Source organism: Tympanuchus pallidicinctus, unplaced genomic scaffold (assembly GCF_026119805.1).
Source record: "Tympanuchus pallidicinctus isolate F22 unplaced genomic scaffold, pur_lepc_1.0 scaffold31, whole genome shotgun sequence".
Taxonomy (NCBI): Eukaryota; Metazoa; Chordata; class Aves; order Galliformes; family Phasianidae; genus Tympanuchus; species Tympanuchus pallidicinctus.
In genome coordinates, this window is record NW_026294749.1 from 14,160,874 (window position 1) to 14,186,436 (window position 25,563).

The following is a 25,563-nucleotide window of genomic DNA, read 5'->3' on the forward strand; positions in this document are numbered from 1 at the left end:
TGTGAGTGGTGAGGGTGTTGGATAATCTCATCTAGGCTCCATTCCCACACAGAATGTCTGATGTGGTGATGTTTCGGGTCCCTTCCAGCCTGGGCCGTTTTGTGATTCTGTGCTATCAGTTCATATTTTCTTTGTAATCTCAGTACCAGGGAGATGACTGTGACGGTTATTTGGAAATTTGGAGTAAGCAGTTATTTTGAGCTAAAAGAAGGGAATAGATCTGAGATAGTAACAACTGTTTGATACAGTAGTTCTTCTCAACATAAGAGTTTAACTATTTGTCCTCGGTGAGTGAGCAATTAGTAAGCTACAGAGCAAGTGCTATCTAGTAGTTTTATAAACGTTTATTGTGTTTGATTTCTGTTTCCTTAAGAGTTTGAGATCTTGTAGCTCACTGTGATTCTCTCAAGTGATTGTACGTTATCCTTGTTCATTCACGTGGTGGGTGAGATGAAGCTACTCAGATCAGTAGCGTCAAATCTTTTCCTGTCTGGAAGGAATAATGCAGAACTGCAGGTTAGTAGCACTCTGTGCTAATTGGTGTCCAGAAAGGATGACAGTTGTCAAGACTATTACTTTCTTGTATTCCAACCGTGGATTAATGTTTGAATAGGAACAGCTGATTGGAAAGGTGGAGGCCGTTGGGATAGACAGGATTGTTATCAGGCTGTTACTGCAGTGCCTTGAAAATGACTTGGGTAGTAAGATGGAGATAAGGCTAACGTAATCAGACATTTTTGCTGTACTTCAGACTTGTATAACCAGAGGTAGATATAACTGTGATGAACGGCTTGCTGTAGACACATTCTTTTACAGTAAAATGGTATATTTTGCTGGATAATTTCTTTACTGTTCTCGGATCTGGAAGCCAAGTACTGCAGCATTTATGTTTGAATATGTAATTTATCACACTTGCTGTGAGATCCTCTTTCAAATGAAGGCTAATCTTGAATCTGATATATCCATACAGAAAGAGAAAGCACTGGCTAAGTGTTGCTTTTTTCTGTGTGCTACTAACAACAACAATCAAATCAAACAACAATCAAAAAACAGTCTACTGTTGTTTCCCTGCCAAAGTTTGAACAACCAGATTACTGTAATACTGTTACCTGTACCAGAGTGGGAAGGATGCTCAATCTTATCAGTAAGAGATGGAAACAGTGTAAGGATCAGAGTAGGGGCCTTATTTTGGTGTTTCTTATATTAAGTGATGTATCTGTTGCTGTCAGTCCTACCTCAGCTTCTCCATTAATCTTTTTTGAAGTAGCTTTGCACTGTAGAAGTCTTGTACATGGATGACAGTTTGAACCAGATAATTTTGTTGTACTGTTGATTGTTTGACTCTGTGGATGTGGTGATTAGAGCTGATGTTATTCAGTAAAAATACAAACCTACCTAGTACATGCCTTTGCTTCCTTGAAATTCCTTTTGACTTGCTTGTAAGGGCTTAGGTGAGTATGGACTCTGTACAGCATTGTCTGTGACTAATACCAGTAGAGTCATATGGTGGAGATTTTCTAATTTAGTATGCTGTTACCACCTGATAAATGCTAAGAGGTATGTTTTAAGGGTGATGGATCTTGTAATATCAGAAGAAAATAAAGATAAAATCTACATCTATGGGTAGAGTGCTATTCATCAGCTCGATCCTATAGACCAAGTTGACAAGATAACACAGGAACACCAGGAAGCATACGAATAGTGTTAGCAAGAGGTGTTTGTTTTTCACCTTGCCTCTTGCTCTTGTGAAAACTCACCAGTCACCAGTAGCGTGGGAGACCTTTGTGTGTTTGTTAACAGATGAAGGACTATTGAGATGGGGTGAACGTATGTAGAAGCATGTATTTCTTTGCTTGTTTTCGTGTACTTGCAGCTATATATCTGCAGTGGGAAGAGATTTGATTAGGTCTTCTAGGTAAGGATAATGTAAAAGAAGAGTAGATGTTTTCTTGTTTGAATTTCTACTCCTGTTCGTGTTCTTCATGCTACTTTTATGTGAACTTGAAGGCCAGCCAGGTACATCCAAAAATAGTGTATTTTTCCCCCTGATATTTCAAGAAGTTAGTCTTCAAATACCTTTCTCTGCTTTCTTTATGTGAAAGGTTGAAACCCTTACATATTCATTACTGTAGCATCACAGTTGTCACAAAAAAAAGCAAGCAGTGGAGCTTTCATGATACGCAGTCCTTTGTTGCTTTAGGAGTTTCCTTTTTATGTACACCCACGCAGAACAAAGTGTTGGTTTGCCAGGGAGACAAGGATGAAAATAATAAGATTTCTGGAGTAATTATGGTCTTAATGGATTTTCCATCTTTCTTCTAATTGCTTTTCCACAAATACAGATTTGTATGTGCTGGAGAGAGAAAAGTGCTGAAACTAAGATATGAAGAAGTGTTGAAATGGAAAAATGTGAGAGCAACTGTTCTTATATATATGTGAAGAGAGAATGAAGGGACCTGCTCCCTTCTGCTATAGACCCTATTGTCTGCTGGACTGCCATCTCATAGAGATCACAAGGGAAACAATTTGAAACCATCTGGGAAGAAGGCAAACGTGAAAACACTTCTGTATGTTGTGTTTCAAGTTGGAAGTAGCTAGTAAGAAGTGAGGGTTACTTGGTAGTCTTGTCTAAGGATTTTACTCTCTTGTGCTACTTCTGTTTTTTAATGGAAAGCATCTTTCAAAGGAAACTGAAGTATCTGAAGTGAATTTTATCTTGAGAATTTAAAATTTGGAGTGGAGTGCTTGTAAGCGATGGAGATGAATGTTCCTCTTTGAGGTGGGTGGTGGTGAGGTAAGAAAGGGTAATAAGAATGAAGAGCTGTCTTAGATAGGATCCTCGTTTTGGTGCTAGTATAGTGTGTATATTTGGAATGCCTACAAATGACAAATATAAATATATGCTTTTTGGAAGAATTACAGTTAGTTCTCTGGGGTGTAGGTTTTGTCTCTTGTTAGAGCAGTGAGGTTGCTGCTGTGTTTAGTGACAGATCACTATGCATCCCTTGATAGAGCTGTTAAGGCTGCCATCCCTTATTCCAGAATCCCTTGGCAAACTAGTTTTATGCTACTGCTTTATCATAACTTGTGCTGATTTGTGTGTGTTTGGAGTTTTAAGTGAAGAGCTGATGTGCGAAGCTTTGTGTAGGGGTCTGTACATGACCAATGTTTTTTTCTGACAGCTACAATTAGGAGCATGGGAATCAAGGTCTAGATACACATGCTATACAAGAGTTGAACGAACTGTGGAGCAATCCTATGCCCCCTTCCCCCCCTCCCCCTTTTTTTTTTCCTTTAATTGCAGATTTGAAACTTTGTAATGTTATATATCTGATCCCTACTTCCTCAAATGAATGGTAGAAGAGGAGGGGATGAATGGAAAGTGGTGACTAAAATGTTTGAGGGGGTATTACAGCTTATTTTGGTCAGGAGGATTGGGACTCTTCAATTGGAGAAACAGGAACTTTATAAAGAACAAGGTTTTACAAAAGCATAAATACGGTAGGCAAGTTTAAAGCAGAATGAACAATCCTAAAGCACAAGAAAGTGTCCCTTGTTAGAAGTAGCGAGAATTTGCTTTAATGAAAATACTTAAAACAGCTGAGAATTGCCACAAAAGTGTGGGGACAGAAAGAACCAACATGTTCCAAGTTTGACAAAAGTAGTGAATTGAAATCATAGAATGGCTTGGGTTGGAAGGGACCTCAAAGAGCATCCATTTCCAACTCCCTGCCATGGGCAAGGTTGCTTGTGGCCCCATCCAACCTGGCCTTAAATGGCTGCAGCCATGAGCCATCTGCAGTTTCCCTGATCAGCCTGTTCCAGAGTCTCACCACCCTCAGAGTAAAGCATTTCCTCCCAATATCTAACTTAAACCTCTTTTCACAGCTTTGCTGTTCTTCTCTGGTGACCTTTCAGACACCTTAATATCCTCTTTGTGTCGTGGAGCTCAGAACTGCACACACAGTGCTCAAGGTTAGGCTGCAGCAAGGCTAAACACAGCATGAGAGCCCTCGCCTTTAACCACCTGGCAGTGCTGTGTTCAGCATACTCCACAATGCAGATTGCCCTCTTGGCTGCCATGGTGTGTCACTGGCTCATTCTCAGTCTGCTGTCACAGCACCCCACACTGCTCTACACTCAATGTGCTCAGCAAAGTCTGTTCATGGACTGAATGAATAAATGGGCAGAGATTCTAATGTCCATGGTACAGCAAGGGTGCAGGAGGAGAGTGGGTTGGGCTGGCTTACACTGTATGTTGTCTCCCTTTGTCAAAGTAATCTGAAGTCAAATGAGTCTTTCCTAGCTTGGACTGCTTGTCTCTCTTTTGTAATGAAATACCCTGAAGAAATGTAGTATAAACACAGTGCTGAAAAAATACTGTAATCTTTGCTGTCTCTCTTAAGCTAACTAATAGTAGTAAATGGTAGTGATAGTAGTATAAGTAGCTGTTTTCTGTCTTCTGTTTTTGTTCTTGCTATGTCCACCACTACAGAAATAAATTTCAAAATGTGGGTGAGACAGAAATGCCTTATTTCAATCTGTGTAAAAATCCTTTGGGTTTTTCTGTTTTTCCCCTCAGCTTTTCCATATTGTTGCAGTGTGCTATAGATACTGCAGAATTTATGTATTCACTGGTGTTACTACTTGTGTGTACTTAGATGTGTATGATACTAGGTGCATTTAATGCCAGTTATACAGTTATGCAGGGGAAATAACTTGAAATGCCCGTTCTGCCAATACATTGCTACCAACTCCCCATGTATTTCCAGTAATGGTAACAATCTTTATACTGGCCTGTGATTAAAGCTGCTATTGGGAGTAGAAGAGTACATGAAGAGAATAACTGGTAATTATAAAATTGGTTAGTAAGTTAGTTAGTGGAGACAGAAAAGAGGATAGTGTTTGACCATCAGCAGGAAGTGAATAACAAGAAAATCTTGGCTTTACATAATTGCTTGCTGAGCAAAGAGGGCTTTATAGGCCGTGTAAAATCTGACAGTAGGATCATAAGGGAAGCTTATGGGGACTTATTTTTTTCTCCCATCTTGAGTAATTACATAGATTATTAGAGGTTTTGGAGGTAGAGAAATAATATGCAAACAGATCTTGCCTTTTTTTCCTCCTTATGAAGTAGTATCTGGAATTTGTAGCTTCATTATAAAATCTTTTTGTATTGGAAATTTCCACGTGAGCGTCATTTGCTGCCTGGATGGCTTTGGAGGAAACTAGTTTTGTAGAGGTTGTGAATAGCCAGTTCAAAGTCTTGTATTTTCCTGGGATAGAGTAAAGGTATGTACTCCTCTTGGAGATTGAGATGTTTGATTTTGTGGTATTACGTTTAAGAAACAAAATATTAACCATCATTATCACTGTTAGAGTCTTGAGATGGAAATGTGCTGGAAGTTGTAGAAATGTTGGTCTGTTCTCTTCTTCATTGATAGTTTGTGTATTGTGACTGATAAGTAGTGTGGTGCTTGGAAATTAGATAGTGAATGCCTCTTCCAGGGGTGTAATAATTAATAACCCAATGTTAAGATTCTGTCAAGGAGGACTCGCTGTACCTGTTTTGAAAAAAAAAAAAGAAAAAAAGCAAATTCTGTACCTTAAGTGTTCTAGTCACTATTGGCTTAATTGAAATCTGGAGAGGGTCTGTTGTTTAAATTCTTTCTCTTTTCTTAAAATGTAAAGCATCTCACAAGTGTTACATACAGCTTCGAAAGATCTGCTGTGAAATTTTTCGGTGATCATAATGAAAATGCTCACTGATAAGAGATGTTTGAAATTCATCATAGCTGAGAATGACTGTAAACATCTTGAAACGGTTTGCTCTGTTACGATGATGTAAGTATGGAGTAAACTTTTGTCTTTGTTGTACTTTGTGTGCCATAGAGAGCAAAGAATGGCCCAAAATGCTCTATTTCCTTGTGTGGTAAGCAAAGTGAGTATCTGTTTTGAAAAAGAGGTCTCATAATGGTAGCAGTTGTGACCTGCTGCAACTACAGTTACTCTGTGGGCAAAATCTCAGTTTGTGATTTGTGGTTCTTCTCTGTTTTCTTTCAGTTTTTGCCTCTAGCGATTCCAAGCAATTTAGATTCCAGCCTTGAGCTTTGTGGAAAAAAAAAAGAGTAATTGCTTGTTCTCTCCTATGGTGGTTTTCTTGTTGGTTTTTTTTTTTCTTCCTTTCTCCTTTTGTTGGCATCCGAGCAAAGAGTTGAAGAAACTGTACCAGATGATAACAAAGGAACTGTGAGTCCTGTAGTTCTCACAGTACGTTACACAGAGTTCATATGTAAACAGTTGTAGTACTGAATCTCCTAGGTGAACTACTTAACTGAATTGCTTGGAGAACTGATAGTATAATAGTAAGAAACAAAAGTCCATATATATATATATATATATATATATATATATATATATATATATATATATATTTTAATTGAGTTGCACAGATTGTGTTGCAGAATATTTTCCAAACGTCTAAAAGTAAAATTAATTTAATTGATCAGCTAAGTAATTGTCTGTTTCATATGAGACAAACATCAAATAATGTCGACACTAATCGTCAGTACCTGAACAGTGAGTTCTTGTGACAGGTGCTTTGTGCAATTCCAGAACAAGTGTTTGGAAGGTAGGAAATAGGAGGGTTGGAGGTGAGGAGCGGTGGGTCTGTCTAGATGTAGAATGAAGGTTCTGGGAAGTTCATCTGTGAATCTCTTCAAAAATTTAAATAGTGTAAAACTGTCCTTTTTGGAGAGAGCTGGAGACGTGTCTTTTAAATTTTAGCCAGAAGTAGAACACTGGAGGGGAAAAGAGTAGATAAAATTGGAAAGACACAGATACATGTATGTGTATCGAAAGGCGACCAGTGTCATTTACCTGGACTTGAGCAAGGCCTTTGACATGGTTCTCCACCACATCCTTATCTCCAAATTGGAGGCATGCGGATTTGATGGGTGGACCACTCGATGGGTGAGGAGTTGGTTAAACGGCTGCAGGCAGAGGGTGGTCATCAATGGCTCTGCGTCCAGGTGGAGGCCAGTAATGAGCGGCATCCCCCAGGGCTCAGTCTTGGGACCAGTGCTCTGTAATATCTTTATCAGTGACATTGCTGATGGAATCGAGTGCACCCTCCCTCAGCATGTTTGCTGATGACACCAAGCTGAATGGTTGACATAGTGGAAGGAAGGGATGCCATTCAGAGGGACCTCATCAGGCTTGAAAGGTGGGCCTGGGTGAACCTGATGAGGTTCAACAGGGCAAGGTTTGAGGTTTTGCACTTGGGTCAGAGGAGTCCCAGGCATCTATACAGACTGGAAGGAGCAGTCCTTGAGAGCAGCCCTGTGGAGAGGGACCTGGGGGTTTTGATAGATGAAAAGCTTAACATGAGCCAGCAGTGTGTCCTTGCAGCTCAGAAAGCAAATGGCATCTTGGGCTCCATCAGAAGAGGGGTGTCCAGCAGGGACAGGGAGGTGATTGTCCCCCTCTACTCTGCTCTTGTGAGGTCCCATCTGCAGCACGGTGTCCAGGTCTGGAGCCCCAGTACGAGAAAGACAGAGAGCTGTTGAGGGGGTTCAGAGGAGAGCCATGAAGATGATCAGGGGACTGGAGCACCTCCTCTGTGAAGGCAGGCTGAGGGAGCTGGGCTTGTTCAGCCTGGAGAAAAGAAGGCTATGGGGTGACCTCATTGCAGCCTTTCAGTACCTAAAGGGAGCCTACAGACAGGAGGGGAATCAAATCTTAGAAAGGATTGATAACTGCAGGACAAGGGGAAATGGTTTGAAGTTGAGAGAGGGAAGATTTAGGTTGGATGTCAGGGAGAAATTCTTTACTATGAGAATGGTGAGGTGCTGGAACAGCTGCCCAGAGAGGCTGTGGATGCCCTGTCCATCGCTGGAGGTGTTCAAGGCCAGGTTGGGTGGGGCCCTGGGCAGCCTGGTCTGGTATTAAATGGGGAGATTTGCGGTTCTGCATGAGGCAGAGGTGTTGGAGATTCGTGATCCTTGAGATCCCTTCCAACCCAGGTCATTCTATGATTCATAATGTATATTCTTATCTACAAAGCAGAGAAGCTACAGCAACTCTTTGAATACCAGCGGAGATGATGGTATTGCTAATTCTTAAGGTAAAAAGAGGCTGTAAAGATGAGAGCCCCTCAGATCTCTGGGCACAGTGCTTGAACTTTCTAAGTTGCATTACATGGATATAATGACAGTTTTCTGCCTGGTCGTTTTAGTCTTTTCAGAAACATCGTCTGTATTTTCAAATGGAAAAAAGCCCAGAACCATGTTACGGCACTGATGGACAGGGGAAGAGCCACTGATGTAATCCGTCTGGACTTCAGAAATGCCTTTGGTATCCCACAACATCCTTCTCTCCAAATTGGAAAGATATGGATTTGATAGGTGGACTTTTCAATGAGCTTAATCCTGCGGCCAGTTCTTCAGACAGTGATGATCAGTGGCTCAGTGTCTGATAGAGATTGGTGGTGAGTGATGTCCCCCAGGGGTTGGAGTTGGGGCTGATAGACCTGCATTAGGAACCCTGACAGTGGGGTTGAGTGCACTCTCAGCAAGTTTGCTGTTGACACCAAGTTGTGGGGTATGGTTGACACACCAGGAGGATGGGATGCTATCCAGAGGGACCTAGACAGGCTTGGGCAGTGGACCCAGGAGTACCTCGTGAGGTTCAGCAAATCCAAATGCAAGATCTTGCACCTGGATTGATGCAACCCCCATTACTAATGTAAACTGGGGGACGAAAGGATTGAGTGCAGTCCTGCCAAAGAAGACCTGTGGATGCTGGTGGATGGCAAGCTGGACATGAGCCAGCAATGTGCCCTCACAGCCCAGAAAGCCAGCCATATCCTAGGCTGCATAAGGAGATGCGTGACAAGCAGGTAGAGGGAAATGATCTTGCACCTCTGCTCTGTGCTGGTGAGGCCTTGCCTGGAGTACTGCATCCAGATGCAGAGTCCTCAGTGCAGGAGAGATGTGGATCTGTTGGAGCACGTCCACTGAAGGGCCACAAAAATGGTCCACAGAATGGAGCGCCTCTCCTATGAGGACAGGCTGAGAGAGCTGGGACTGCTCAACTTGGAGAAGAGAAGGCTCTGAGGTGGCCTTTTGGTCTCTGAAGGGGAGCTACAGGAAAGAAGGGTACAGATTCTTTAGCAGATTTGTGGCAATAGAACAAGGAAAACTGGCTTCGAGCTCAGGGACGGTAGATTTATGTTGGATGTAAAGAAGAAATTTCTTACAGGGAGGGTGGTGAGGCACTGGAGCACGTTACCGAGCGTTGTGTTGGGGCATTCCCTGGGCAACCTGGTCTAGCTGTGGTGTCCTGTTCATTGCGTTGGGCTAGATGGCCTTCAGAGGTCCCTTCCAACTCTAAGGCTTCTGTGAGTCTATGAAAAAAAGATCTGGCAGATCTGAAGATTTTTTTTTTTCCATGGGAATGCCAATTTGATGTTAATTATGACAACAGCCTTCAATTTAATGTGATGTAGCATGATGTAAATCTGAACAAGTTTAGAAATGGGGAGGTGTAAGGGAATTTGACTTCTGTGGTTAGTGATTGAAATGTCTAATGTGACACTAAGTGCAATTCAGACTTCCTTGTCCAGTACTTCTACTGACAAGGGATCTTCTGCTGTTTCCCTTGTTAAGTTCTGCAAACTGATACACTTAAATGGCTTGCTCGGAGTTGGTTGCTGCCACTTAAGCTCTTAAGGGCTCCTCTGAAGCTCGAGGTAGGCCCTTGTTGAAACACATGTGGAAGTAGCTGAGGTCTGTGACACATCATTTTTAAGACACTTCTTGTGCCTTCACAGCAGCTTCAGTGTGGATATTTTTAGAGATGACTAAACGTTCTGTCTAGGGCCGTGTTGCTCACGGCCACAAAGAAATCGTAGGTAACCTCATTGCATGATGCAGTGAATCTTTCCCTCTTTCCTAACCTGTTTCATGAATAATGGCCTTATTTTATGTAATTTATTTGTTTGATTTACTGAATACTTAATGAAAGGAAGGAACTAGAAAAGTTAATTAACTTTCAATTGCACAATTAATGGTATTTTCCAGAAGTCTGCCAATGAAACTGAAGGTTGTTATGTCCTTCCAGAGGACATATGAGCTCTGTTTCAGACTTTCAGTAACCTTCTGTTACTTGAAGCCATAATAATAATTAGCCATATAGAAGCCTTAGCTTATATGGCATTTTTTGCTTTTTCTGTCCTCTTTAGAGATTTCACTGTTATTTTTTAATATAATATTTCAGTTACTGTGACATACTGGGAGGGGGAAGGGGGAAGTAACTTCAATGTATTTTCTTATGCAAGGAGAAAAAAAGCAAAATTGATTTTAAACTTAGTAAATTGTTGAAACCAAACTTGCCTGTTTGCTCTTGGTGCTTTTCAGTTAGTAAGGAAACTAAACTCTGCTGCAGCAAGGCAAGTTATATTGGTTACCATGATAACTGAGTGCGTTACTTAGCTAATTTTTAACCAGTATAAGCTGAACCAGTGCAGCTTTTCATATGGGTGAGACCTTAGGTCAGAATGCTGTTCATACTGTGGAGATAATCTTCTACAAAGAAACAGAGAATAGTCACAGGAAAATCTGGCGTTAAGATATAACGTCTTGCATGAGAAGTTTCTTATGACTTGTTACTTCCCTTGTTTAAGAGCGGAAAACCCATATGAGACAGGGAGTACCAGAGACATGCTGTTACGTTTAAAAGCATGACTGAAAAGCTGAGAGAAGATCTAACATTATTCCCCTTTCTTCCAGCCTCGAGAAACAGCATCGAAGTCTCATACTTTCAAAAACAAGTCCTTTAAGAAACCCAGAATTTGTGGATTCTGCAAACAAGCAATTGATAGCCAAGGCATTTCATGCAGAGGTGAGTAATGTGTGATGTGCTCTGTTTAATTTCTTGCAATTAGAAGGAAATAAAATTCATATTAATATCAAAATCTTGAGGAATCAGTGACTCTGGACTTCCTTGTGGACTGAATATAAATGTTACTTTATTTCCTTCTTTATGCAGTACTGTGGCTTGTTTTTGTTTATGTTCTTTGTTTTGTTTTAGTGTGGGGGAGGAGCTGCTATAGGCAGTTGGACTGTGTGTTTTTATTACTGTGCTATTAGGATGGGTTCCAGACTAAGCCAGGGCCTCTTAGGCTTGTGCGAGTGATGTGTGCTCAGTGTTTGACAGACGGAATTCAGCCTCAGACTGACGAAGTGACACTGATTCACTGAGCCATGAAGGCTATTCTGTGCATTACTTTGCTAAAATTCTCAAGAATGGTCATTTGTTTCATTTTTCTATCTGCTTTATAGTCTCAGTCTAATGCTTAGTCTTCATGCCTGATCACTCACTGAAATGACGAAGAGATACTCATTCTGGATGCATGGACTGGAGACTTAGCTGCTTCTGGCGTTGGTCTCTGCTTGCTACTGCTGTGCTTCTTCATTCTTCCACCTTTCTATGTAGGACTAAACAGACTTACCTGTTCTCCATAGGATCCTTGTGGGAAAGACTTTAGGCAGAAGTTAAATTTGGAGAAAACTCTAAGTGATTTCTGCAAGCTGTTGAAATAAAGAGGCTTTGATCCAGTGTACTGATTTAGTCTGGTTAATGTTCAACTCTTGTAACTGCATGTTAGTAAAGTAGTCTGTCTATGTTCTGCATGCGTGGCTTACCTCCTAGTAAGAGAACGTTTGGTCTTTTCATCTGATGCACGAGGGAAAATTAGTATCTTTTTCCTTAGTGATATTAGGACCGTCTGCAAATTTGAGATGGGTCTTTTGCCACATGCCTTCCCTCCCACACTCTTCCAACACCTTATGATCCCTCTGAGGGATAGAGAGGGGTGGTAAGATAATTGAATGTGGAAGGAATGTGCTATTTATCTTCTACAGGTGTTGCTGAATTTGTGGGTGGACAGTGTGGATGAACCTTGCTTGTTCAGTGTTACAGTTCTCATACGCAGTTATACGTATGCATGCCTTTAAAACATTTATTCTGTCTTTCTAGAGGTTAGTCCCAAAGTTCTAAGGATTTAATTGTATTTAACTTAGTAGAAATTGCTGATATTATGAGAAAGAAGCCTGCTGTCACGGTTCTGGCTTAGTTCCTTGACTAATAGGGCAGAGGAACCCACACCCTTGGGAGAGGATTTAGGGAAAAAGTAGAGAGATGGGCCTAAAAAAAAAAAAAAAAAAACCCACAAAAAAAAGAAAAACAACCAGCGGCTACGAGCCAAGGGAGAAAACTATTTTACTTAATATAATAGAGGAATATGAGATAACACAATATAATCCACTACAATTGCAGTTGAAGCTAATAAAACAGATAAAATGGGAGAGAGTTTGTCTGAAAACCAAAGGCATTACTCTAATGGTGAAGGTGACACAGCTAGGGAGCACACACTGCAAAGAGCAGAAGAAAAAGGGCAGTCTTGTGATTCTAACCAGTTCTGTCTTTCCCTTAAATGAAAAACAGAGCAATGAAGTCTTCTGGAAGCTGTAGTTCTTCTCTTCTGGGACAAGTACCCATAGCTACTGACAATCCGTGGGACTGCAGCATTAACTCTGCAACTCCTAGTGTACTTCATGATGTTATGGTGTGGGATACCAACAATAAAATCATAAAGCCGTGATGCCTGCTTAGTAGGAGAATTCTGTCAAGATCCTCTTGGTGAGATTTATTGTTAGAAACAGTGTACTGGTATTCCTGAAAAAAAGACCTCTGGACGTGGGAATAGAAAGTTTTTTTCCAGGTTGCTTGGATTTGAGTCCTTATAACCCAGAGCTGGAAGACTGTAATTAAGAAACTATGTTTCAGTGGTTTATGGGCTGGTTTGGCCCAGTGTTGTTACTAGAGGAGGACCACAAAGATGATTAGAGGGCTGGAGCATGTCCCCTATGAAGACAGGCTGAGGGAGCTGGGCTTGTTCAGCCTGGAGAAAAAGAAGACTCTGGGGTGACCTCATTGCAACCTTTCAGTACCTAAAGGGAGCCTACAAACAGGAGGGGAGTCAACTCTTAGAAAGGATTGATAACTGCAGGACAAGGGGAAATGGTTTGAAGTTGAGGGAGGGAAGATTTAGGTTGAATGTCAAGGGAGAATTCTTCACAGAGAGAGTGGTGAGGTGCTGGAACAGCTGCCCAGAGAGGCTGTGGATGCCCTGTCCATCGCTGGAGGTGTTCAAGGCCAGGTTGGATGGGGCCCTGGGCAGCCTGGTCTGGTATTAAATGGTGAGATTGGTGGCCCTGCCTGTGGCAGGGGGTTGGAGATTCATGATTCCTGAGGTCCCTTCCAACCCGGGCCATTCTATGCTAATGGGGCAGGGGGACCCACTGACCCACACCCTGAGAAAGGGGGAAGGGGAAAAATGGAAGAAGGTAGGGAGATGTGCCTAAAGACAAAACAGCGGGAATGATCTGAGGAGGAAAGCTAATTTAATAAAAAAAAGAGATAGGAATACAAGATAACACAATGTATTACAATAGTTACAATTAAGGCTAATAAAAAAAAAAATGAGAGAGAGGCCTTCAGTTTTTGGGCACTTACTCTAATGTTGAAGGCACGATGGCTAGGGTGCACACATCCTGCAAAGATGAGCAGAAAGGGAAAAGAGGTGCCTTGTGATCTGCAAACAGCTTTATTTTTTATTCTGAATGGAAAATGGAAAGAGAGCAGGGAACAGCCCTCTGGGGTATGCAGTTCTTCTCTTCTGAGATGTGTACATCTTGAACTATCGTCAGTTCACGGAACTGGAGCATCAACTCTCCCAGTGCACTACGTGATGTCATGATGTGGAATACTGATAACAAAAACCATAAAGCCATGGCACTATGTTAGTGATCTACGTGCAGTTCTGCTCTGCTGGACCTCATTCACACCGACATCAGGAAGCACTTTTGTTACTCTTCTTGTAGAGGTGATGTAGCACTGGCACAGATTGTCAGGAGTGATTGTGGAGTCTGTCTCACTGGAGTTATTTGATGTGGTCCTGTGCTCTGTGGCCCTGCTTGAGATTTAAAAACAAGCAGAACCTAAGGTTCTACAAGCATTTCTGTTGAGAGCCTTTGAAAACATTCCCCGAATGGGTGGATTGATGATTGTGACAATTCCATATTAAGGTCTTCATGGGATAACTTTTTACAGGTTTTATAGGTGCAATATACAGAAGGAACCCTTGATAGTATGTAGTGTTTCACCCTTCCTATCCTTCTCACAGAATCATTCGTAGAAGGGCTTGGGTTGAAAAGGACCTCAAAGGTCATCTAGATTCAACCCTCTTGCTGTGGGCAGGGTTGCCAACCACTAGGCTAGGCCTTTTTTTTTCTTTTTTTTTTCTTTTTTTTTTCCCCTCTGTTTCTGTTTTTCTCTTTTTTTTTCCTGTTGCAAACATGCAGCAGACTTACCATCCTTATTCAGTGTTGGTAGGTTTTAGTTACCTGGTTCTTAATTGTGAGAGATGAAAAAGAAAAGGAGCTGCACAGAGTGGAGCTGTGACTACTAGTAGTTTCAGTTTAGTAGGAATCCATTTTAACTTACAATGTGGACTTTGTAAAGCAGAGTTTTGGAAAAGATAGAACTATAAGTTGTCTGTTCCTTTGCCAGCTCTGAAGTGCTTGAAATGAAACCGTGTGCAGTTAATCTCAATTTAAATATGAAAAAAAATAAACTAACTGTTACAGAGCCAAATCCTGATTCTTCTGCTTCTGGTAAATTCTCCCTGGTGTTGTGCATAAGTGAGCAAGTTGACATAGAGAAGAAGAGAGGAAGAAGAAAAACCTGTAGTTAAGAACAACTGAAGTTCCTTTGTGTATTAATGAGAAAGCCTTGCTTTTTAGTAATTTGTCCTGAGAAAACGATAGCTGTTTGCATTGAATGCAAGTTCCTGACAGAGCTTGTAGTATTTTATGGGCTAAAATGAAGTTATGTGGAGAGAAATGAGGGAAGGTTATAGGTTGGTCAGTTGGTAGCATTTTGTTTGTGTAGTGATGAGTTATCTGCTTGTTGCAAGAAGGTGGCTGTAATTCAACATTGTAACAGCTAAATGAGCTTTATTAATGTGTAGCAGCTGTTGTGGGAGGTGTTGAGCTCACTTACAAAAAATGTGTCCTCTGCTAGTGTCCAGTTCTAAAAACTTCGTGAGAAATGAATAGCTAACTGTCAGGTAAGCTTGAATGAATGTGTCACCACGTTGTTAGATACTTTATCCCACCTCAGAAAAGCATACTTGGTAACAGTAACTTCATATGTAATGAACTCTACGAAAACAGCAGTAAAAATGGAAGATTTGAGAAGGAGTGAGCTGCTCATTTCCTCCCTGCCTGGTAATCATAGTTATGACTGAACTGTTTGATGCAGCTATTAATTGTGGGGAAGTATTATTTAGTGGTTGAAATCTATGGTACCCGCATGTGCTTCATTACACTGAAGACCATATGATTACCTGTATCTCCTCAGTAGTACCTTGAACGTGAAGGTTTTGGAGCTGGAGTTGATAATTTCTCTGCATTACAGTTTGACTTAGTGCAGGGCTGAGCAGATGAACAACCTGCTCATGTATATTTGCATAATTGCCCCAAAGTCTGCAATATTAGAAAAGTTTCTTGATTCTTTTTAAACCACTTAACCTGGATTACAGATATTTCATATTTTACTTCATTTACAAGCAAGCTGTGGTGACTATGTAACTTATGTATTTTCCATGTGAATATCATTTTTATCTTTATTGTATTACTGTTATATTTGATCAGTGCAGAAATGTGTTTTATTTCTATTTAATTTTCCTCTGCTTTTTTTGAATTATATCTTGTCCCAGCTCTGTTATGTTGTAACCCAGTGTTAGTGTAGAGCAAGATTTGAGAGGTTTTTGGATACTTTGAATCTTCCCAGCCCTTTCTGGGGAATTATGAAGTTAGTTACAGGTTTGGTAAATAGGAGGGGTTGTCAGTAATGCAGTAGTATTTTATACCTTAAGCCACCGATAAGTGAAATAAAGCTGAATTGAAGCACTTGTCACACTTCTGTTTGATGATTCACCCTTCCTGTCCAGGTAATGATTAAATTAACGTTTAAATGCTGGCATTGACACCTGACATGCAAAACAAGCGTTCCTTGATCCAGACTTTGAACTAAAAGTAATATTACTTTAGATGAACTTGGGTATCTCTTTATTAGTGTAACCTAGCCATAAACACACTGGTTCAGGGCATATATTTTGAGGTGGTCCTGGTAGAAACGATTGTAGAATTTCAGTTCTTAAACAAGTGACACAGCACTCTGGGGAGCTGAGAGAGTCTGTATGTCTTAGTTTCAGATGGAATATAATTGTTTTTGTGTGAGTCTCTGGTATGATGGCCTGTTTTGGTTTTTGAAAAAAATAATGTTGATAACGCACTGACTTTTCTAGTTGCAGCTAAGAAGTGTTGTATAGAATCTTAGAATCCTAGAATGGCCTGGGTTGAAAAGGACCACGATGATCATCTAGTTTCAGCTGCCCTGCTGTGTGCAGGATTGTCAACCACCAGTCCAGAGCCACATCCAGCCTGGCCCTGAACGCCTCCAGGGATGGGGCATCCACAGCCTCCTTGGGCAACCTGTTCCAGTGCCTCACCACCCTCTGTGTATGGAGACAAAGCCAATCACAGCGAAGGCCCGAGGAGCTGGGAGGGAATGTAATTAGGACATCTGACTTAATGTGTCCAAAGGGATATTCCGTACCGTATGATATCAAGCAGGGGGAGTTTTGAAGACGATGAGAGTTCATCTCTCTCTCTGCTACTGCTGGGGACTAGCTAGATATTAGTTGTGGGGTAGTAAGCAATTGCTCGTGCATCCCTTGTTAATATATACATATATATATAAAGATAATTATAATCCTTTTCTCTATCTTGTCAATCCACAAGCTGTACTTATGTTTTCTTTTTTTCCCCTAATTCTCTCCACCATCCCACTGGGAAGAGAGGAGGAATGAGTAAAAAACTGTCATGTTTATCCATCTGCTGGCTTAAATCACAACACTTTAAAATTGGCATGCTGTTGCTGTGACACTGGGAAGTGTGTGGCATTTTGACAGTACTTTAAATATGTTAACTTAAGGTGAGATCCTACTCTCCTAGGAAATTAAATAGGGGGAAAAAAATTAAGGGGAAACATAGTGTAATGTTTAATGATTGTAGTGACCAAGCTGCATCATGAATATTAGACCACATTTGGGAATATAGCATGTAGTGACAGCGTGAGTTACGTAACTGAAGAAAGCTTCCATAAAGCAAGCTGGGCTGGAGACATACCTGCATTTCGATGCATTCAGAATATGAGCCCTGCAGATAGCTGGAAGGGGAGTTGGTAGCTGATTCTTGTGCACTCCCTGTTTCTTTTTGTCATTTTTAAAATTAAAAATAATGCAAACACTTGAAGTAAATGCCAGCAACTTAAGTATCGTGCTGATGATCTTTGTAGCTCGTGATGGTTTCTTTCCTTGAAGATCTTTGAGACTCTCTTACTATGTAAGAGATTAAGAATTGCTGTGAATCAAAGCATGAACACGCCTTAGGTCTTATCTGTATAATGAACAGTTTTTCAAGAAGGTTGTTTTTCTTAATCTCCAAGTCATCCATTTTAAACCAGCGTTACTCTGATCCTTTCTCTGAGTGTAAGTCCTTAATTCATGATGAACATGCAGACTTCCTAGACCTCACAGTACTGCTTGAACTGTCCTCAGCTGCAAAAAAAAAACAAACTAGGCAGTCTTGCTTTTTCCTTTTTTTTTTTTTTTTTTTTTTTTCTTCCCCATTTGTTTCATGTGGGCTACTGGCAACAAGGAGCCCTAGTCTTATTGAAATGCATTTCTGGATGAAGTATTGCGACGTTGGATCTTTTTAAGTCTGATGAAGGAGGTCTAAAACCAGCCTTCAGTTCCAGACTGGATTAAGTTTTAATCATTTTTGTACCCGATTTGCCAATATAGCTTAAATATGACTAAACAGTTGCTGTGTGAGTATTTAATTAAAAAAGTAAACATCTTCACAGTGCTAACATTCTGCCATTGTAACAGCATAAATGGAAACGAAACAGAACTCTCCAGAAATAAAGAAATAAATCCCACAACACCCTGGAGTTGGCAGGAGGCAGTTAAAATGACAGACATAAATTCCTACTGATTTTACTGTGTAAACAAAATGGTTGAAGTGTTCCTGGAAACTAGGAAGAATGTGGGAGTAAAGGAGAGCAGTTAAACTATTGCAGTAACTGTGCCAAACTACTTTTCTCTTAATAAAGATTTTCCACTGCTTTTGTCTGTGAGTGGAATGTTTCATCTGCAAGAGAGTTCATTTACAACCCTGTTTACTGTGGAGTTGTGTCAAGTAAAAAAAAGCTGTATCTTAAAAATTCCATGCTTACAGTCTATCATGAAGTGTTAGGACTTTCAGATGAAGGGACGGTTGTTGCCTGAATATTTAAAACAAAAAAACGACAGCAGAAGACCCACAGAGACCTGAGTCACTACAAGATAATTTAGGGCATAAGAAGTAGAGGAGCATTTCTTGCTACTGTACTGTGTGGCTTATTAGTCTAGCGACATCTTTAGCATGTGACTCATAAAAACAGAAGTGTTTCATTTTGCAACTAAAGCCCATTATTTCCAGCTATAGGACCCTTTTGCCCTTCAATGTGCAACCTTCTTCATGTTAATTTTTCACTCTGTTTTCAAATTGCTGCGGAGCTAGTGCAAATAGGTCAGCAGAACAGTATGTTTACTGAGGTTCTCTCTAATAATTTGGTTAGTGTTGTTAAAATCTTATTAGACACATGTTTTCATGTGTTGCACAGCTCTCTGTTTTGTGAAACATCTTATCTGCAACCAGATGCCTTTCTGTGCTAGGCTCTGTCTGAAGAAGAGCTGATCATGGTGGCTTCTGGTGGCTTCACTATGCTATGCATTTGTCAGAACATCCTGATTTGGTTTCTTACTTGGCATATTGCCCTGTGGGAGACCACTCTTGAGTGGCCTCTGCTTGGGCATGGGTCCACCAACCCTCTGGCTGCAGCCTTGCCACCATTTGCTTATCCACTGAATACTCTAGTCTTCAAAACCACATCTCTCCGATGCAGAGATAAGGATGTGGTGTGGGACCATGTAAAAAACCTTGCAGAAATCCATGCTAATGACATCAGTTGCCCTTCCTTTGTCCACCAGTGCCATTACTCCATTGTAGAAGGCTGCCAGATTGGTCAGGCTGTGCTGGCTGTCTTGGGTTACTTTCTACTTTTGCATGTGCCTTAACATCTCTTCCAGGAGCATCTGTTTTATCATATTCACAGGCACAGGTGTGAAGCTCACTGGCCTGTAGTTCCCCAGATCTTTCTTTTCCAGTCACCAAGGACTTTGCCTAATAGTTATGACTTGCTTGCGGCTTTCTGTGTCCTTTTCCTAGCACCTGGGATAGTCTCGTGAGGATGAGAGCTTCCAAGTGTGATGTCTCTTGAAGCTGAAGCAAGATGCCTTTGTTAACAGGCTCCCCTTGATCAGGCAGTCTGTAGGAGACCCTGACCACCAGACATCCTTCACTGGATCTTGTTCTCGATTTTAACTCACAAGCTCTCAACCTGTTTTTGACTTTTTCGGGAGCAGCTCTTTGCAGTTGTATCTTAGCATAGAAGGCAGCTCCCTCCCTCACTCTTCCTACCTTCTTTATTCCTTCTAAAAAGCTTGTAGCCCACAGTTGTACTCACGTGAATCGTTCCACCATATTTCTGTGATAGCATTGCTATGTCACAGTTTTCTAATCCTACTATCACTTGTGACTCTTCTGCTCGTTTCACAGGCTGTGTGCATTGGTGTAAAGGCATTTCAGCCAGGCTAATGACAGCGTTATACCTTTTTGTGTGCTTTTGTTAGCTTCTATATAGTTGTGAAAAATCAAGGACTCACTGCTGTCGAAAGTAGCTGTAATAGCACGTTACTATATTGGAAAAGTTGAATTGCAAAAGTGAAGGGAAAGAAAGTTTCCTTCAAGTACTTGGGCCTGTGGTCTAGTATCCTAATATATTACTTGTCTCTTGGAAGGTAAAAAAAATCCATGAATGTCAAGAGCTGTGTAGTATCTGCTTTGAAGGCAAATGCTCATTCTCAGTGTTCAGTAAGATGTCAAACAGAATTGTCTCTTAACTGCTTGCTTTGTGTTACAGAATCATACAGTGGCTAGGATTGGAAGGGAATTTTAAAATCCTTAAGTTGCAAGCCCCTGCTGCAGGCATGGTTACCAGCCACTAGATGTCTGGGGTTGCTGTGATCCAAGTGCAACAGTTTGCATTTGGCCTTGTTAAATCTTGTTTGGCTTGTGTATAGTCCCGGTTTTCAAGCTTGTCCAGATCCCTCTGGATGACTTCCTTCTATTTTGTCAAGTGCACCACTCAGCTCGGTGTCATCAGCAAACCTGCTGAGGGTAGTTTTGATCCCACTGCATCTGTCACTGCTAGTGATGCTGAGGGGCACGCTTCCCAAGGCAGACCTCTGTGGACATGATTCATGAGGAAGAGTCAATCTGCCTGAGGGTAGGAAGGCTTTACAGAGGAGTCTGGATAGGCTAGATCAATGTGCTGAATCCAGTTGTATGAGCTTTAAGAAGACTGAGTTGCTGAGTCCTGCATTTCAGTTACAGAAATTCTGTGCACTGCTACAGGCTTCAGGCAGAGTGACTGGCAAACTGTGTGGAAGAAAAGGATCTGGGGATAGTAGTTGATAGTTGGCTGAACGTGAGCCAGCGGTGTGCCAGATGGCAAAGAAGGCTAGTGGCATCCTGTCTTGTACACAGAAATAGTGTAGTCAGTAGGACTGGGGAGGTGATCATTCTCCATGTGATGCTTGTGAGGCCGTACCTTGAGTTCTGTGTTCAGTTTTGGGCCTCTTACTACAAGAGAGGCATTGAGGCCCTGGAGCACGTTCAGAGAAGGGCAGCAAAGCTGGAAAAGGGTCTGGAACATGAGTCTTACAAGGAGAGACTGAGGGAACTGGGATTGTTTCTTCAGAGAAGGGAAGACGCAGGGAAGACCTTATTTTCACTTCAATGGAAGTTGTTGCAAGATGGGGTTTTTTGCTCTTTTTCCATATGCACCGTGGGTTGTGCAGGCTGGATATCAGGAAAAGTTTATTTTCAGAAGGAGTGGTCAGGTATTGGAACAGGCTGCCCAGGGAGGTAGTAGAGCCACCATCCCTGGTGATTTTCAAGAATAGAGCAGATGTCACACTGAACAGCATGGTCATAGGTGTGTGTTGATAGTTGATCTAGATGATCTTGGTGATCTTTCCAACCTTAATGATTCTATGATTGGTCTCTATCTGGATATAGAAAAGTTGACCACAACCCTCGGGCTGTGACCATCCAACCAATTCTTGATCCACTGAGTAAATAATACTGCTTTGAAATCCTTCTCTCTCCAACTAAAGATAGCAGCTGATGTGCTGAAAAGTAATTCAGCCTCTGTGGAAGTCTTATCTTTGAGGTAATTCATTTTTCTGGAAGTAACATAAATATGTAGGTTGAGTCACTGTGGGCTTGAGGGAGTACTGCCATGCATGCAGAATATAGTTCTGCATTAGCTGCTCTAAGATGAATTCTAAGAAATAGTAAGAACATTGATTCTTCTCTGTGGGCAAGTCTTTAATTAGTTTGTGTTGAAGGCTTCTTTCACTGTTCATGATGTTAACTGCTACAGAGTATAAAACCATCTGAACTTTATTGTAAAAAGATGACAGCAGTGGTTCATTGTGCTGTTTTCTGTGCTTAGGTCCTTGGAGAGTTTTGATTCTCAAAGCGTAGCCCTCAGTCATTGACTTTTCTCTATACGCATGCATTCTTCCTCTTCACCTGGTTCACAGCATTTTCTTAATTCCTCACTTTCTTTAAAGTTCTTCTAGTTACAATATTTTGCTTTCATATTTATATATTCCAGAGAAAGCAGAGAGAGCGTAGGAAATAGGACAGGCATCAGAAAACAGAAAGAAAATATAGTTTAAAAGTACTTGTAACTTCTATCTGTAGTTGAAAAAACATACTTAAGGATTGTTCTCATGATTCTACAACACTAGCAATAGAGATGTTCGTAGGAGTTATCATCTAGAGGTTGATAATTAGCTGCTGGTTAGTGATCCAAGGTATGCTTTCTTCCCATTGGAGGTTAATTCTCAAGCAATGTTATATGATAACAGCCTTCTAAATTTTTCTTGATTTTAAGCAAGCAGTTGTGTGTTTATTAAGAATGTAACTTCTGCTTTTGGTATGTGTTTGTGTACATATATTTACGTACAATTCAAATCTATAGGTGTGTGTATATGCACATATAGACACACAGAGACTTCAGTGTGTGTATAATCACTTTATGTATGTATGTACATAAGTGTCTGTATCAGTAGAGCGCCTTACTGACAAGTGAAAGCTAGCAGTGTTTAACAAGCAGTTTCTCAACATTTTAGGAAGACACACTTTTGTGATGTGGCCCAGTGGTAAGTGCTAGTGAAGAGACTGTATTCTAGTGTTTGTTATTTATTCACTTCAGTGAAACATTCTGTAGGTTTGATTTAGTTGTCCCTTCTGTGTAGCAGAGGTAAAGCTTGCTGTGCCTCAGTGAGATGTGTATGAGGTCTTCTCTGCCTCCTGTTTTATTATTGTTGGCCCATGACATCAGAGGTGGATGTTGGTGGTATGACAGTAGAGGTTGAACCTTCCTGCCAATATTCCATTGCATTTTGTTGTTGTGGGACAGATGTCAGTAGTGACAGTGTGACAAAATGGTGCATATGAACTAAAGGTGTGTTGTGGAGTTCCTCCATGCGTACAAAATGGCAGCTGTTGACATTGATGCTTTCAGGAATGGTGGATGTTAATACATGCAGTGGGTGGTGTGTTTCAGCAGTGGCAGCAGCAGTGTGGAAGGAAAGCCGTGTTCTGGATGGTCATTCACATGTTTAGTAGCGCAGTCTTTTACATCTCTGGTGAAAAACACATAGCTAATGGTGTGACTGTGTTCAGAAATAGAGTTTTGTAGCTGAGAATGTGCTCTATCAAGTAGTGTGATTGTGCTCTTTGTAACTTCTGTAGTTTCCATGGAAATAAGTAGGTGTTCCTGCTCCAGCAGAGGGATTGGACTAGATGATCTTTCAAGGCCCCTTCTGATCTCTGGCGTTCTGCGATTCTGTGTGTTACTTTTGGAGTGACCTGCATCCGTGAGTCTTGAGCTTCTGGCAGATGCACAGAACACTCTGTCAAAATGAGCTCAGTAGCGCTATGTTTTCTTGCCCTGGGCATGGATTTACTAGCAAAATCCAGACCTGTCAGGAGAAGGGAATTGGTGCTTGTTTCACTTGTCTGTGGATCAATTCCTGTTCTTAGGATGTAGCCAGATGCCTGTTAGGAGCGTCGTATGGAATTAATGCTTTGACATTCACATAGAAGAGAAGGGAGAGCATCTTTTTTGTTTTGCTGCTGAGCACAAAGGAATACTTTGTTAGCTCCCAGTGTTTGGACAATCGGTGATCTCATTTTGGAGTGTCTGTTTTACCCCGTTTTATGATGATCATTAGCATTATCAGGCAGTGAAGAAGAAAAGGTAGTAGCTTAAGTCAGTACAATCCATGGAATTCGGGATTGAAGTATGAGTGGGATATTTCTGGATGTTGAAGAAGAGCAAAGCTGTCTCTTTGAATGTATCAAATTTCTACCCTCAGAATGTTACCAATTTAAGTACTTGAGGAGAAGAAGCAATTATGGAATTATTTCAGTCAGGGAGCTCAATCTGATTTGTATTTAACTCATTACCTCTTCTTGTTTTCTTTGATTCTCATAAAGATAAGCAGTGTTTTGGGTTTTTTTTTTAGTTCCATTACTAATGCATGGAGTTTCTGTGGTGTATTTCCTTGTTGTTAATGAGTCTTGCTGTTGTGATTTCGAGTAAACTGACATCTGACCTCTCTGGTTTCTTCACACCAAATACAGTAATGGTATATTATATAAGAGCAGGCAAACCTTGGCTTTTTGATGCACATGGAAACAGGATAAGCTGCATTTATTGTTATCTACATTTTTAGTAAGAACTTGGTGTACTGCTTACAACATTCATAATTTGTTTTTGCATGAGCCAGTAGCGGGATCTTCTGAGCTGTCTTTTTTTTTTTTTTTTGTATTTCATTTTGACATTTTGTAATTATTTTTGCTCTGTATTTGATTGTCCCACCCCAGAAATCTAGGCATAAGCATCAATGAAGAAGATGCACAAACCTTTTCTGTAATGTCTGGACTTCTGGACGGATGTGGTACTTTATTCGTTACTTTTATGATTGTCTTTTAGAATCTGCAGATTTTAAAAGCTCTGTGTTACTTGTCTCTTCTTCTTGTTATTGTTTGTTTGTTTCCGTGCTGTACAGAAGGTCTATAAGTAGGCTATGGGAGAAACAAATAGTACATATGCATGTTTTTTTAGGGCATCTCTTGTTGTCAATGAGAACTAACCTTTGTTCAAATCTTTGTGTTTCTTTGGGTATAGCAAATACTTACTTTTATGTAAGGATCGTCCTTGAAGTTGCTGAAGTGACTAGTAGAGGAACTATTAATTGCTATATGTGATGACTAAATTTCTTTGAAGGTAGGAGTATCCTGAAAAAGTGTAGTTAATTAGCACGTCTAGCTAGCCTGCGGGTAGGGAGGTTAGCCTTATCTTGAACTGACCAGTTGTGGGCCAGAGGCTGTGTCAGGGAAGTGGTCAAGGTGGTTAGAAAATAGATTTAAAAGACATGACAAAAATCATAGAGTATTCTAGCTTTTTGGAAGACCACCCAGCGTAAACAAATCTATCTTTTGGACAGCAGTGTTAGCCTTTTACAGTCTCACAATAAGTCATACTGCTGAGGAATACATATTCTCCTAACATGCTGTTTCTGTGCATGAAAACACTTACGAATTTAGGCGTGCTCCGTACAGCCATGTGAGAAAATGTTTTTCCTCATTAATTTAAGTTATCCACCACATGCTTTAAGGGTGATAGCATTTGTAAGAAATGTATGGTCATCAATCACTTAGTGTTATTAGAGTGGTGTATTTGTACAAACACCAAAAATTTTAATGGAGAAGAATGTTCATCCTGTTATATGCTAGGAAAGAGCTCTTCACTCACTACTTACATGCTGAAAAACTAAACCAACATAGTGTGAACAAGACTGCTTAAAAAGCAGGTCAATCTCCAGGGCTTATTAACCTGAGAAGTCACTGGAACATGAAGGATTTTCATTAGCAGTTATTGCTGTTTGTTCTGAAATTGGGCATGGATTTGCTGAGCTCAGGTCTTGATAGCTGCATCTTTTCTGGTGAGTTGAGCTGCGGAATATAACTCTTGGTAGAGCATTGAGAGGGTATTTCAGCTTTAGTGGTCTAAGGTTAGATACAGCTGATCTTCCTGGTAAGCCTCTGGGGGGTTTCATGGGGGATTGAATAAGTAAATTTTACCTGAATTTAGAATGCATTTAAATTTACAGTATTACCCAAA

General features: G+C 40.8%; 1 protein-coding gene across 7 annotated transcripts in view; it reads left to right on the forward strand.

Moving 5' to 3' along the window:
* TNS3 (tensin 3) overlaps positions 1-25,563 on the forward strand; it is a 210,413-nt gene that overhangs the window by 47,124 nt on the left and 137,726 nt on the right. For all 7 annotated transcript variants that reach the window (XM_052697646.1, XM_052697647.1, XM_052697648.1 and 4 more), the window contains exon 2: positions 10,791-10,902. In XM_052697646.1, coding sequence (XP_052553606.1) covers positions 10,791-10,902 — 112 coding nt within the window. The remainder of the gene's footprint in view (positions 1-10,790; positions 10,903-25,563) is intronic.